A 15,773-nucleotide genomic window follows, 5' to 3' on the forward strand; every position below is an offset into this window, starting at 1 on the left:
AGTGAGAAAAGTTGTAAGTACAGATACATCAAAATTAATTTACATTAAAATTTCCCCCTGATAACAAATCAATGATACAGCTGGTAGGGTGCTTGCCTTGCAGGAGGAAAACTCATGTTGAATTCTGCCACACCCCAGCAGCCCATATAGCCCCCAAGCCAACCAGGAGTGATTCTTCAGCACAGATTCAGGAGTAACACCTAAGCATCACTAGATGTAGTCCAAAAACAAAATTTTTAAAAAATTAAAGAAGGTTCCCCTGGTGCTCATTAATCTTACTCAATCATGGTTATTGTGAAGTCAGTTCCAGTAGTTTTCTTGGCTGTAATAGAACTATATAGTCACTTTAAATACCTGAATAATGACACACAGACTCCCCATGTTTCAGCCACTGCATAATATGGATTCATGACTTCATGTATGAGTCATATAGAAATATACCTCACTCTTCCAATGTCTCCCCTAGAATTTTAATTAGAATCTTTCTTTTGTTTTTTTGTTTTGTTTTGTTTTTGTATTGTTTTGTTTTTCAGCCACACCCAGTGATGCTCAGAGGTTCCTCCAGGCTATACACTAAGAAATCACTCCTGGCTTGGGGGACCATATGGGATGATGGGAGATCAAACCAAGGTTCATCCTAGGTTAGCATGTGCAAGGCAAAAGCCCTAACTCCTGCGCCACCAATCCTGTCCCTTTAGTTAGAAATGTTAAACCATTTTCCTTTTGATGCTTTTTCTATTGGCTTCTGTATTTAAAAAATCCAAATAAACATCTTTACAACTGAATCATGGGGATATATTTGTTTTGTAAGATTTGCCCTTGAAATCATGAGCAAAGATATTTGCTTCTATCAAGCAAGTGCTTGATATGAAGGGACCTGTGGGTCCTTTTCTCTGATTGCAGGTAATGTCCAAGATATTGTTTATGGGAACTTTCATGTGTCTCTTTCAGCTGATGGCCTGGTAGGTCAAAGAGGTTTTGCAAGGTCTGGAGAGATAATATGGCATGTAAACCAGTTGACTTGCACATGGCTTCTCCAGGTTCTATCCCCGACACCCATATGGTCCCTCAAGCAACAACACGAGTGATCTCTGAGTACAGTCAAGAGTAAGCCCCCCAAAATGCAGATTGTAAAGGAGTGGGCTAGCTAACAACCTAAACCTAAGAGTCAACTTCTTTGAAATCAAGAGGTACAAAGTGTGGGGCCATAGCGAAAATACAACAGGGAGGGTGCATGCCTTTCACGAGGTGCGAGAAATTCCTGAGTATACAGCCAGGAGTAACCCCTTAGCACCTCTGGGTTGCTCTCAAAACCAAAAATAAATACAAAAGCCAACAACTACATTTTAAAAAGTGCTTATTGTATTGGCAGAATGAGGGTTGGGAGGTTTTGGGGCACATTGGTGAAAGGAAGTTGACACTGGTGGTGGGATCAGTGCTAGAACATTTTATGTCTTTAAACCAAATATGAAAGTCTTTCTTCATCAAAGTGCCTTAATTAAATAAAAACATAAAAATGGGTTGAAACAATAGAACACCAAGTAGTGAACTTGTCTTGCATGCTCTTGGACAACTCAGATTCAATACTCAGCACCCTTTATGATCTTGGAACCTATGCAAGAATGATCTCTGAGAGCAGAAACAGAAGCCCTGAGTACCACTTGGTGTGACCTCCAAATAAACAAATGCTCATCCCCCCTATTAATCAATATGCAAGGTTGCAACATCTGGTGATACCTTTATCATCAGCAATGAGCACACTTGCTAGATCTAAAAGACACCAGATCACCAAAAGGCACTAGACCTCCACTGAAATTCATCTATGTTCTGCAGGAAGAAAACATCAATGTGTCAACACAAAACTGATCTTTCTGTCTCTCAGTCTCTCTATCTCTCTCTGTCTCTCAGTCTGTCTTTCTCTCTCTGTCTCTCTCTTTTATTGTCTTTGTCTCTCTGTCTCTCTGTCTCTTTCTCACCTTGTCAGCTGTAGGTTTGGATTCCTAAGACCAAACGTGCAACACAATCTATATGCAGGAACCTTTGCCTCATCGACCCTACACCATTCAATGCCAGGTTTAGCTACTGACCCCACTGCGCCAGAGCATGCAAACTCCCAGCCAGAGTAGGTAGGCTGTTTCGGGGATCAAATTACAAGCTGTGCCCACTGATTTCAGTCTTTGCTGGCAACCTCCTCCCCATGCTGGTCAGACCAGCTCTTTGTGACTTCAAGAGCCCTTAAGTGTTCTCAGTGGCTAGAAACAGCTTCTCTGACCAATCATAGCCAAAGGGTGTGGCACCTCCCATTGTCATGGGTGGCCACCTCTAGGCGACTTCCCTGCTGAGGTCTTCCTAGACCAATGGAAGGCAAAGGCTTGGTGAAAGCTCAAGCTCCCAGTTGAGCCATGAGCCAGTCATCTTCAAGCTCCTGAGAGACTGGATGAGCCATAAGCCAGGCATCTTAGAGCTCTCAAGAGACAGGACGAACCATACGCCAGTCACTTTTGAGCTTCTGAGAGACAGGAAGGAGCAAGACATCTACTTCCACACCTCGATCAGACAAAGGGTCCACAATGAGACAATGGTGCCACCTAAGTAGCTTCACTTCCCAGCAATGCCCTGCCCCTCAGCTCCTGTCCTGCCCTGGCACCTACCCCGTTCTATTTTCCCCAGTTCCCCCAACCCACATCCTCTTGCCTAACCCAGTGTCCTATTCTCGTTTTCATTCCAGGTCTCCAAACAAAGGAAGGGGAAAGGGGAAAAGGCCCCCGAAAATGTTTTCTATTCCAACCAACGTACAACAACATTCAACAAGCAGCTGATTTGCTATCATTGCCTAACTATGATGGAGGCCCCAGCCTGGCTATCAAAACCAGTTGTAGCACCCAGCTCCTCAGAGATATAAAGAAACACCAGTCCAAAAGGCAATGAACCCTACAGATTCAAAGGGTGGTCCAACACCTTTTCCTCAATACCATCATGTCCATATGATTCTGAGCCAACAACCTCTTCAGATTAAAGACTCAACTATCCAAACCAGTTTGCCTGCTCTGATTGTTCCCCTTTAAGGAAAGGAAAACTTCTGAAACAAGTGTTCCTACTTGGGTCTCTGATGATGAAAAAAACATGTGAAAATTCTTTGTGTCTTTGTGGTTCTTTAGTGGTGCTAAAGGAGGGAAGAGACTTGTGTATGAAGGGAAAGGAGAGGAGCCCTGGGGGCAGGGAGAGTGCATAGCAGAAGATCCTCAGTTGTGTATTGTGCCAAAGGACCCAGTGAGGTGCCTCTGGGTGAATGCGCTGCAGGGAGAAGGGAGTCATGGATCCATTCCTGGTATTCAGCGGATAAAGGAAAGAAATATGGCCAGGAGCCACCTGGTATAGCTATCAGATATAGCTATCAGGAAGAAATGGGGTGGCATTAGGGGAGGCTTTGAAGAGTGCTGGGCACAAGCTTATTTGGCTTCCTGACACATTCAGTTCCGATGCTGCAGTTGTCTAGGGCTTAAGCCAATAGAGCTGTGAGCACCCACAAGTGTGTCCCAGGACAGGCAGTCATGCTACAATGGCATTCAGTTTCACACTTGCCATCTATGCTCCAGTTGAAGAACCCTATCCCAGAAACTTCTGGAGTAGATGACTGAGACCTGTCAGGTGGAATAGACAGCAATAGAGACAGGAGGCTAGTCCCTGATGTAATCTTTGTTTCTGGGGTTTCCAGAACCCCATGCAAAGAACACAGGTGGCTCCCAATGGCTCTAATCAGCCAAGAGAGTGCTCTCCAAACAAAAACCCAATGGTCTAAAGTGCCAGCTGACAGCTCCAAGAAAGCTTGACTCTGCCCACACTGTGCAACTGAATGATGGTTTGCTACTAACTGTCCTTAATTGCCCAGAAAAGAAGTGTCTAAATTTTGTCTAAGTGTTTAACATCTTAGTAAGATGTCTGCTGACTGGCTCAGCTAAAGGGGTTCACCCAGCTTCAAGGGTTCACCCAACCTTTCATCCCCAGTAACAGGTTGGCCCAGCACTGACTCCAGCACCCCTCTGGCCACATATCTCCAGGCCCTGCTTTTAGTTTGCTCAAACTTACTGAGCTCTGTGCCAGTCCCACATCTGTTCCCAGTGCCCTGTGCCACTACACTCAAAACTTCGAGCCTGGGGCCGGGCGGTGGCGCTAAAGGTAAGGTGCCTGCCTTCCCTGAGCTAGCCTTGGACGGACCGCGGTTCGATCCCCCGGTGTCCCATATGGTCCCCCAAGCCAGGAGCAACTTCTGAGCGCATAGCCAGGAGTAACCCCTGAGCGTTACCGGGTGTGGCCCAAAAACCAAAAAAAAAAAAAAAAAAAAAAAAAACTTCGAGCCTACCACAGAGTAGCTGCTTGGGGCTCTGTGGGAAGGTGGCACATGCCTTGCTTGCTCTGCACAAGAGATGCAGAGCGATTCCAGATGAGTGCACTGAGCAGGAGTGCTCCAATAAAGTGCTCCTAGTGACAGTAACATTGTTGAAACTAGGTGACAGTAATGGTGTCTACACTCCTCCCAACAGGGGACAGTAAAAGCATCTGCACCCCCTCCTAACAGAGGACAGTAAGGGTATCTTCACTCCCTTCAAAAAAGGTGACATCAACAGTGGCTCCACTCCCTTCCAATAGGTGGCAGTAATGGTGTCTAGACTCCTCAACAAGGAACAAATGGCATCTACATTCCTTCCCAGCACTGAGACCTCTAATGAAATCTTGTTCCGATTGTTGGAAAACAACAATGTGTCTACAGCCAGATCCTTCCAAGAAACCTGTCAATTCCCCCAGGGAACCATAATCACAGCACCCCTGGGATGCACATGAACCAGAACCACACCAAAGCAGAGAAGAGGTGGTTCAGAGTGTTGGGCTCTTTGGGGAGTCCAAAATGCTTGCCCTTCAGTCAGTATTAATTCAAACTCAAATTCTAAGATGAGTACAGCTCTTCTCATAGTTGCCGGGCCCTCAGACAATATTTTCCGCCAACCCCAGGGTTACCCCTGGCCATCTGCTCAGGGTCCCAGCAAATGGGTTCTGGCGAGGAGCAGTTTAAAGGAGACGCCAGGCTTCCCATTCCTGCTGGGGGCAGAGACAGACTGGTGAACTTCTGGCTTGCAGCAATTAGGAAGCAAACGCCTCTCGGGGAGTCGGAAGCTTCAACAGGCAACACGGGGACTACATGGCTCCATGCGCTCTTCGCTCTTTATGAAGCATATTAATCCTCTTATATAGTGACAATTTTTATTTATTTATTTATTTTTTTGGTTTTTGGGCCACACCCGGTGACACTCAGGGGTTACTCCTGGTTATGCGCTCAGAAGTCGCTCCTGGCTTGGGGGATAGTGACAATTTTGCCCCCTGGTTTTTTTATTTGCTTATTTGCCTTTTCCCCTTTGAGGTCTGTTTTATAAGCAATACAGGTAGAAGAGTATCTCTGTGTAGAATTCATGTTTGAACCAAGTTACGGGGAAAGTTGGACTTGATCCGTCGGCTCCCAGATGTACCAACAATATCTTGTGGCATTGTTTCTCTTTTGCATAGGCACATTAAAATGGGAAAATAATACATATGCAAACAAGTTCTTATCTAATAGAGATAGGAACACAAATTTGGTAATGCAATTAGGTCTTATACCCTGAACATTGGCATGATTTGGCTTAGGCCTCAGAAGAATGGGCATTGCTCATACACCCCTGAACAATGGATACCATCTATGGAAACAACCACAGTGTCTATAACATCAAACCTCTACCATGGAAAGATGCAAACCTCTACCATGGAAGACTTACCACTGCTCTGGCACTGACTTACTCCAAAGAGTGCTCACAACACCCAGACGACTCAGCAACAACCTGCTTGCAGGGCAGATCGTTCTGCATCTAATGGTGTGCTAAAACTAGAGGATGCTCCACATCAGCCTGACTTCAATGAAAGAAATGCATAGAATCCAGAATCTTTAAATATAAGAACCTGATACCAACAAAAGCTAAAGTGTGAAAAAGTTTCACTGGGACACGGAGAATGACTCGGGTTGGACAGACTGGTATGCCTGGAGCCGAGAGTTGGTCTTATGCCAATAAACTTCGGGGGTGAGGCCTTCTTGTAATCAGGCCAAGGATTTTTTTCTGTTTTCCCCATGTTTTTTCTGGGCCTATGCAAACAATGCGATTGCCACTGTCACACCAAATATAAAATACCTAATAGTAAACTATTGTAATTTTTTAACACTTATCCTTTAAGGAAAAAAAAACAGTTTACTGAACTTAAAAACAAATAACTATAGTAGAATGCCTGTCTTGAATACAGGCAGGGGATGGGAAGGGTTGAGTGGGACATTGGTAGGGGGGAATATTACACTGGTGAAGGGGGATGCTCTGTTTGTGACTGTAACCCAACTATAATCCTGTTTGTAATAATGGTGCTTAAATAAAAAAGAAAAGAAAATAAAGTTTAAAAAAAGATTTTTCCCCCAAATCCCTCTACACTGGAATAAATCGTAGCCCTGAAAACCAAGCCCTGAGCCAATTCTGGCCTCTCTTGCTCCCCATCACTTTATCTAGGATCTAGCTCCTTCAACTGTGGGTGTTGTCCTCCTATGGGATGCTGGGGCAGGAAACTGAAAATGGAAGTCATGAAATGTGCTGATTGCATGGATGGCCATGCTGAGTATGAGGCATGAAGTGAACGTGAGGAAGAAGACAGACAGGATAGTCGCACTCATCCACAAGATATAAAGGAACAGGGGAGAATAATGCCCAGAGATGATAAAAAGCAAGCCAGGACTGGTGCTTAGTATAAAGCTTGCCATAAGAGTGTTTATAGCTAAGAAGGGACCACTATGACAATGAGGATTAAAATGATCAGTCTGGACAGGAAATGAGAACTGAAAGGAGGAAAATTGATAGGCATGACACCCCTTCAGTAACAATATTACAAACCATGACATCTAAAAGGAAAAAAAAAAGAAAAGTGCCTTCCATAAAAGCAGGCTGGTAGGTGGGAGAAACTGTAGATATAGGTGAGGGGAAGCAGACATTGATGAAAGGATAGTTGCTCAAACATTGTATGACTGAAACTCAATCATGGACAATTTTACGTGGTTTTATGTAGCTAAATGCACAGAGCACACACACTGCTTCCCCTAAACACACAAAGCACACACCCTGCTTTTCCCTGGACACACAGAGTACACATCCTACTCTCCCTAACCTAATAGCCCACTCACACCTAAAATAAAGTTATTCCCCTAAAGTGGCTCGTGCATGTTTTTTAATCTATGAGCGCTCTATTCACCCAGGATCCAACCTCACAGCCTCATCTACAACTGTATCTCACTGTGATTCAATGAATAAAAAAAATAATAAAAGGACTGTAGAGTATTGAAATTGTCCCCAATCATACTTATATTTTCTCTTCCTTTCTTTTCTTTCGTTATGTACTATGCCATGTTTCTCATTTCAAGACCATGGCATGTTTTTTTTGTTTGTTTTTGTTTGTTTTGCTTTTTTGTTTGTTTGTTTGCCTGTTTTTTTTTGTGGTGCTTATCGATATAGCTCGAGCCCTCACTGGATATTTGACACTTCTTTTGGTACTGGTGGAGTGTTTCACCTTCTTTTTCTCCATCTCTCAAATCGATGATGAGAGCCTCTAGAAGGATTCCGCCCAGTTTCGGTGTATTAGACCCTTACCCCAGTTTATTACTTTTCTCTTTTTCAAACAAAACCACGCAACTTGAACTAGCTAGTCCTGCCTCCAGTTAGAGGGGGAACTAAGGGAGGCATCAAGACCAAACAGGTGCAAGACTACTAAGTTGTGGGTTAGATACAGAGGGGACCACATATTCTAGCCGACCTGGGGTGAGGGAAGAGGAAATGGGAGGTAGGACAGAAACGGAGGTGTAGGGAGGACAATTTGGTGATGGGAATCCCCCCTGATTTTATGTAAATATGTACCTAAAATATTATTGTCAACACTATGTAAACCACTATGATCAAAATAAAAATTTAAAAAAATGTGATGCTCAAAAGTATTAAATCACCTTTGATAAAAAAAAAAGGACTGGAGAGATAGCATGGAGGTAAGGCGTTTGCCTTTCATGCAGAAGTACAGTGGTTCAAATCCCGGTATCCCATAAGGTCCCCTGTGCCAGCCAGGGGCAATTTCTGAGTATAGAGCCAGGGGTAACCCCTGAGCACTGCCGGGTGTGACCCAAAAACCAAAACCAAACCAAAACAAAAACTTAATAAAAGAAACTGAATTTGGGATTGATGGAAACTTTGGCACGAGTCAAAGGACTGTGATGTGCTGTGACCAAATCTACCTTACTTCACAATCAACCTCCCGGTTAGTCAGAGGTATTTCTGACAGCACTCAGCTGTGTTGTATTTATTCTGCAAAAAGGGTCACAAAAGGGAAATGTTGAAGAAGCCCTGCTCTCAGAGTCCCTTCTAGGAAGACCCTGGGAATACCCTAAATCTTCCAGCAACAAGATCTGGCTCATGGACTCGAAATGTTCCTCATGGGCAAGCCTGCTGAGATACAGGATACTTAGATGAGGTTGAATTTCACATCATCAATACTAAGTCAAAAGGACAAAGTCCAAATGGATCATGAGTCTACCAAAAGCCCCAATGCTGATCTTCCACTCCAATTAAACTGGGGGTCACTCAGACTCACCACACCAGGTAACCCTATTCTCTGGGAGCTACAAACCCAACGTTTTCCTCCAGCTTGGAGTGAATGAAGATTCTGTCCTTGATAGATGCTTTCTTTTCTTTTCTTTTCTTTTTTTGTTTTTTGTTTTGGGTCACACCCAGCAGTGCTCAGGGGTTACTCCTGGCTCTAAACTCAGAAACCGCTTCTGGCAGGCTCGGGGGACCATATGGGATGCCAGGATTCAAACCACCATCCTTCTGCATGCAAGGCAAACGCCCTACCTCCATACTATCTCTACGGCCCCTATTGGATGCTTTCTGCTTCTCCATTCTTCTTGCTTCCCTCTTCCCTAGGACTTCTCTTCTGGCCATTCCAGGTAGGCCTGGGAAGGAGCCACACAAGGTCACTCACTGTCCCCAAACCCACACAGAGATCCTGCAACAAGGTTAAGTGAAACTGATCAGAGAGGGGTTTCTCAGTCAACTGGGCTTGCTCTCATTTCTTCAAACTCAAATGACCAGCAGGATTCTTTTTCAGCCTTTCCCCTCACCCAAACTATTTTAGAGCTTCATTGAGGCTTAGGCAACTAGAAATTCTACTAGTTAATGAACTCAGTGGCCCCCAAGCAAGAAACAATCTATGTCAACAATCACAGGTTATTTTGCTCCTGATCAGAGGCGAGAAGAGGTTGTAGTTATCATGTAGAGGTTGTATCTACCTTCAATGAAATGATTTAGAAGTGTTAGCTGCCTCTAGCCCCCATCCAGATATTCTAAGGGACCACAGGCAAAAATCATGTAAATTTGGGGGGTCATGACATAAGTCCAGGGGACCACTGTTGGTATAGATATGTAGAAAAGGACCCTCATCCACTGTGGGTGGGAATGTTGACTGGTTCAACCTTATTGGAAGTATGGACACTTCTCAAAACCCTGAGAATTATTGGGGTCTGACAGTGGATAAGACACTAGCCTTGAGAGCTGCTGAATCAGTCCAATCCCCAGAAGCACTTATGGTCTCTGAGCAGCACTGGGAGTAACCCCTTAGTAGAGTCTGGAGTAAGCTTTGAGTGCCACCAGGTATAGGCCAAAACAATTGAGCTTCCAATGATCCAACAATTCCATTTTTTGGCATCTATTCTAAGATCCCCCAAATTTTATTCCCAAGGGACACTTACACTTCTATGTTTACTGCAGCACTATTTACAAATTAGTCAAATCTGGAAACAACCTTTGTCAAAGAACAGATAAGTGGATGAAGAAACTATGGTACAGATCTACACAATGGGATGCTACTCAGTTACAAAATAAAATCAAGCAATTTGCCACTCATGCCTGGATTCAGAGAGTATCATGCTGAGTGAAGTTATCTAGAAGGTAAAGGATGACACAGAATGACCTCTCACATATGTAGGAAATAAAGAAACCCAGCAAAAGGATGGAAATGACCCCAAAAGCAAGAGAACCTGAGATCTTGTCAAGAGAACTGAACTTCCGGGCAGGGGTTGCAGGGGGGACAAACTGGACCCACTATGCCTTCTGTTGAGGGTGTGGGATTGGAATATCTGTGCATGAAACCACATCATTAACATAACTATAAATCATGGTTCCTCAAATTCCCAGTTAAAAGATTAGGGGGTCCGGCAATAAGACAGAGGAAACAAGGCTGGAAGAAAGGCAAGTCATAAAAAGGCTAGAAACACTGATTCACAACATCACTTCTCCAAGTAGGTGCTACTGGTCCCCATTCCAAGGGAGGGAATGCTGCAACCATCAGGGGGGATTTCAGGTGCAATTTGATAGCACTAAGGGATTTTTTTCTGAATGGGAGGCAGCAGACCCAGTCCGGGCACCTCTGGTTTGGAACAATGTCGAATAGTGGTTTTCCAACTTCCTACACATCTGGATCAACAGTGATATTCAGACTGATAGCTGAAAATCACTGGATTAGAAACTGAATGAAAGCTAAAGAACTTGAACTCTGAGAAGACACGCTCAAAATAAGAAAAAATTTATTTTAAAGACATAACAAATACACAAGTACTCATCTGAATGCAAGTGAGAGCATTTTTATAAAAGAGAAAGCTCAGGTGTCAATTAAACAGGCCCATCCCAGAGCTAACCCTGCCCAGAGGGGGGATACAAGCACAAGATTTGCTTGTCTAGGAAATCTTTCTGTGGGTACATGAAAGCGGAATTCAGGAAGAAGGTGGCAAGGCCAGCAGCAGCTCAGAGACCTCTGCTCTCATGTACCTGGGAGAACTAAAGTAGTCAGATCCCCTGATGAGCAGCTTCCTAGCAAATCCAACTTTCAGAGGTGGAAACTAGATGCCAAGTGGTGGCAACAGGTACATGGGGAGGCCAAAGGCAGGACAGAGCTTGTGTTTGCGGAGACAAGGTTCACCTAGGGCAGCTCCAGGGTTTGAACCGCATGTGCTTGTGGGAGACACAAGCAGATGGGGCTCAGTAAAGGCTGGTCTTCTTCATGATACGAAGGAACTCCTGCTCACTGACCTCTCCATCCCCATCACGGTCAGCTTCATCAATCATTTCCTGGACAAGAGCAAGAAGCCAGGTCAGGCCAAGTCAGAAATACAACAAAAGGTGAGGCTACAACAGGCTTTTATGCTGCTCCAAGAAATCAAAAAGTGTTTCCACTTGGCCCCCATCTCTTCCCCTCCAAACCAGGTAGGGAAGTGAAAGCATGCACTTGGGGGGGGCAGTTTGGGACCCAGTTCTACAGATGATTCTCATGAGCACAGTCAGAACCCTGAGCACAGTCAGAAGTATCCTCTGAGCACTATGAGGGTTTCAGCCAGAAAGATGTGACTTTATCTTGCAATAAGCAGCCTCACTTCTGTTTCCTGGCTTCAATCAGATCAAGAACTTTCCTCTTAATCGGGGCCCAGATACTGGGCTGGACAGGCCAGTCAGTACAGGCAGCAGTTAGGGAGTCCTGCCCCTTGAATCTGAGTGGAAGCACTGTGTTCAAAATGGGTGATACTTGGCAAGTACCACGACTACCGTGTGCATGTGGCCCTCAGTAATGGCACAATGGCAGCTCCAAGGGATGAGAAGGGGACAGGGGCTTAGATGAAAAGTCCAGTTTAAAAATAATTGATATGTTTGGGGTTTGAGGCCACACCCTACAGTACTCAGGGCTAACTTCTGGCTCTGCGCTCAGAGATCCCTCTTAGAAGTGCTCAGGAGCCCTATAGGTAGGGCGTCGGGGATTGAAACCAGGTTGGCCAAGAATAAGCCAAATGCCCTCCCCACTGGATTATAGCTCCAGCCACAAAAGTCACCATTTTCAAGCTCCGAATCCCCATTCCCTCTACTGAAGCTTGCCATACAGCCTGTGTTGGGGTGTCTCTCTTTCCCAATTAAGCCTGTGCTGTGATTTCAGGGGGGACAAAAGTGGCAGAAAACTGTGGTCCACCTGTGCAAATATGCCACTTTCTATGGCAAGCTAGCCTTGATTTCTCACACATGCTACCCAGGAGAGGGCTCAGAGTCATTTTAACTGAGGGCTCTCTCAAAAGTGAGATTAAGCACAAGTGTACAGTGTACAAGTGCAGGCCACAGGTCTGTGGTAGCAAGAAGCCCTGCTCTGTGGACAGCCGCGAAGCCAGACTCAACATACCTGAAGCTCCTCATCCGTGAGGTTCTCGCCCAGCTCCTTGGCCACGCGTTTCAGGTTCTTGAATGAGATCTTTCCAGTCTCGTCATCATCGAAGAGCTTGAATGCTTTCAGTATCTCTTCCTTGGTGTCTTTCTCAGACTTAATCAACAGTATATGCATGGTGAGAAGGGAAAGGCCTCAATCCCTTAGCCCCGCCCATCCCTTCATGCCATGGAGTGCAGTACTCAGGCCTGTGGGCACAGGTCACACTGTAGAGTGGGAGGGGAAGGCAAGTTCCCTTTCTGACATAAAGGAAATACGAACCACAGTGCGTGCTTCTATTTGGACCAACCCAAGAGAGGTGGGAAGCATGGTTGGGAGTCAGGGAGCAGAGGGCAGAAGGTAACTGAGTGTGGGTAATGGGGTGATAGTGCATGGCCATCTCTGGACCCAGGGTTTTTTCAATTTTATCAGAGCAAACACTCACCCAAATCCCAAAGGAGACCTTGGCAGTTAAGTTTCTTATGATGGTAGTGCCTGGCTGAGCTTCCATGCCCACACTTCACTTCAAAGAAGGTGCTCCCCAATAATCAAGTGGGTGTACTCAGCTAAGACAAGCTGCCTCCTCCCACCCACCCAAGCTGTTTCACAGTCCTTAGTTGATTTCAGTAACTGACCAATGTCAAACTTCTGTAAAAATGCAAACCCACGGGCCCGGAGAGATAGCACAGCGGCGTTTGCCTTGCAAGCAGCTGATCCAGGACCTAAGGTGGTTGGTTCGAATCCCGGTGTCACATATGGTCCCCCGTGCCTGCCAGGAGCTATTTCTGAGCAGACAGCCAGGAGTAACCCCTGAGCACCGCAAGGTGTGACCCAAAAAAAAATGCAAACCCACAAATTCCAAGGCCCCCACCCCACCCTAAACCCCAAAGCAGGTTCCAAGGCCCCTCTATACCATTTATCTCTTTTCCTATACCCTGTATATGCCCAGAGGTGCTATGTGGGCTCAGGGGTTTTGTGAGCCCAGGGATATGGTGTGAGCTGAAGGGTGCCATGTGCACATGGGGATACTGTGTAGGTTTAGGGATACTTTGTGAGCCTAGAGAGATGGTGTGAGCCTAGGGGTGTTGCACCATTCTCTGGCTTTGTAAGCAATGGCCCTTTATCATCTTTTTCCAAGCTCCCAGTGGTTATTTCTTGGGGGGGGGCATCTGGCAATCCTAAAAACTCCAAGACTGGCCCAACTGATACCACTGATACCACCCCCAGATATCCAAGTGCTATAAAGGAGGAGAGGAAATTCTCCAAGAGTACACACCCCAATTTGCCCTAAAAGAGAGGTAAGGCCAGAAATAACATGCACCTAGCAAGAAAAGGCTGGGCTGCTCCACTTTGCAGGATGCTAAGCTTCCTGATCTCTGTCCGTAGAAAAATGCAGGCAAGTCTCCCATGATGCCAGAACCATGAGTAGGAGCAGAGAGAGGCGGCTGCTCCGACACAGTGACACAGGCTGGCAGTGCAGGTGAGGGAAAGGGCAATGGCCAGATAGGGATTTAGGGACATGGTTCCATGGCTGGTAAAGGGTGACACCTAAGACTAAAGAATGGATGCACTGAACCCTGGGAGAGCTGGGAAGCCAAATCTCTGGGGCAGTGAAAAACACAGTTTCAAAGGTTCTAGATCTTTAGGCTCAACTTCCCGAGACGATTGAAAACTGTCAAGTCTAAGGATGTTTTACCTCAACCAAATGCAAAACTTTCCTGTATTATTCGTGTTCATGGCTTTAACTGCAGCCTCTGGTTTTCACACTGACAGGTCAGTTGAAGAAATAGCAAAAGTAGAAGTACTTTTCCTACCTGACAGATGGTAAAATGGCTTTTTTGGACACTGGCCTTTCAGAAAGCAAAGAAGAACCTAAGGATCCAAATTCTCTGACATAAATATTAACCAGCAGCAGCAGCAGCAGCAATCTCCAGTTTTTACTGACTATCCTTGAGGGCACTTTCTGTTTTGATTCAAATTCCAGTATTACTGGTGGCAATGATGCCAATTAACTTAACCAACTTACCATTTTTTGTGTCATGACAGTCAAAAAGTCACTGAAGTTCATTTTCCCTGTCCCTTCCTTATCAATTTCGCTTATCATTTTCTTAATCTCTTCTTTCTTGGGTTCAAAGCCAAGTGCCCTCATCGCCACCTGCAATAAACACAAGTCACATTGATAAGCACATGTAAAACCAAAGTGAGGCTGGATGGCTGTAAGCCAGCAGCAGCTACAATTAATTAACCATGTTAGAACACTGTTACCATCCAGAGAATTGGCATGTGTGCTCAATTTCAATAAAAATAACACTTGACCACTTGACGTCATGAAATTCAGGCCAACAGCCTTGGGTCCCACCCCTTTACTGTTCAGGGAGAAGCAGGTAAAGGGGCTGCAGCAGTGAGAGGCAGGAAATCAGGACTTGCCTTAAGTTCCTTGACATCTATGGTTCCAGTTCCGTCGGCATCAAAGAGATCAAAAGCTTCCCGGATTTCTTGGATCTGCTCTTCAGTAAGCTCAGGCTTGGGACTCACCCTTTTCCTCTGTGCAGAGGATGCCATGGTTGTCTTCTTGAGATTTGAGGCCTTCGGACATGTCACAAACACACAAGCAGATTATTATGTAATGCAGCTCATACAGTACACGGAACACACAGTCACCAGCAACCTAACACTCTAATGCCAAAGCCTGGCTGGCCAACAAAAAGAACAAAGACTCCCTCTCTCTTCCCTACCCTGCAGAGGGGCAGAATGAGCCCTTGCTTTTTGGACACCTCTCCATCAAAGCTCAGCAGGAGGCTGGCTGCAGGTGAGTGGGTCTCCCTGAACGAGCCCATCTTAATTCTGTAAAGCCCAGTGCAGGTGTCCCGCAGCTCCCGGATCCTCTCGCTTGGAACAATCCAGATCCATTGACTCAGCCCATCCGGGGATCTGCAAGCAGTACCCAACACCCCTGGAGGCCCCTCAAGACGATAGCACGTAAACAACAAACACAGGGAGCCAGCTCCGGGCGGAAATGGGTGAAAAGAGGCCGTTAGGGATTCGAGGGGCCGGGGCCTGGGGGCTTAGGGAAGGCTGGAGGGATAGGGGAGCCCCAGGGACGGGAGGGGACCGACCCCGCCAGCAAAGGAAGTGGCAAGATCCGGGGGCCCAGCAGGGCGCCAGTATCTCTACCCGAGCCTTCGGGGCCAGAACGCGGCGGAAGAAGCGGCACCCACAGTGCCAACGCACGCAGGAGAGCGGCGGAGTCTGCCTAGGGCCTGGGAAAGCTCAGCCTGCGCGCGCGCGCCGCGCCGAGGACGCTGCCACTCACCATCGCCACCAACTGCGCCGCCCGTTGTTACGGCAACGACGTACACTCGGATTCAGTGGCATCCCGCCTCTCCACCCGCCCTGCCCGCTCCCCATTGGCGGATCTGGAGTTGCCGCCGCGCCTTACT

At 46.2% G+C, this 15,773-nt stretch overlaps 1 protein-coding gene across 2 annotated transcripts; it reads right to left on the reverse strand.

The window, feature by feature from the left end:
- Positions 1–10,665: 10,665 nt before the first annotated feature.
- Positions 10,666–15,599, reverse strand: CETN2 (centrin 2). Of its 2 annotated transcripts, none has more exons than XM_049767541.1 (5): positions 15,508–15,599; positions 14,761–14,919; positions 14,360–14,488; positions 12,313–12,450; positions 10,666–11,222 (listed from the first exon to the last, which is right to left on the reverse strand). In XM_049767541.1, exons 2-5 carry the CDS (start codon positions 14,893–14,895, stop codon positions 11,133–11,135), a joined length of 492 nt encoding a protein of 163 aa, XP_049623498.1. In that variant the 5' UTR covers positions 14,896–14,919; positions 15,508–15,599; the 3' UTR covers positions 10,666–11,132. The 2 variants fall into 2 exon arrangements, with proteins under 2 accessions (XP_049623498.1, XP_049623499.1); XM_049767542.1 differs by having other exon boundaries at positions 15,552–15,597.
- Between the last annotated feature and the right edge of the window lie 174 nt (positions 15,600–15,773).

Source organism: Suncus etruscus, chromosome X (assembly GCF_024139225.1).
Source record: "Suncus etruscus isolate mSunEtr1 chromosome X, mSunEtr1.pri.cur, whole genome shotgun sequence".
In the NCBI taxonomy this organism is placed as follows: Eukaryota; Metazoa; Chordata; class Mammalia; order Eulipotyphla; family Soricidae; genus Suncus; species Suncus etruscus.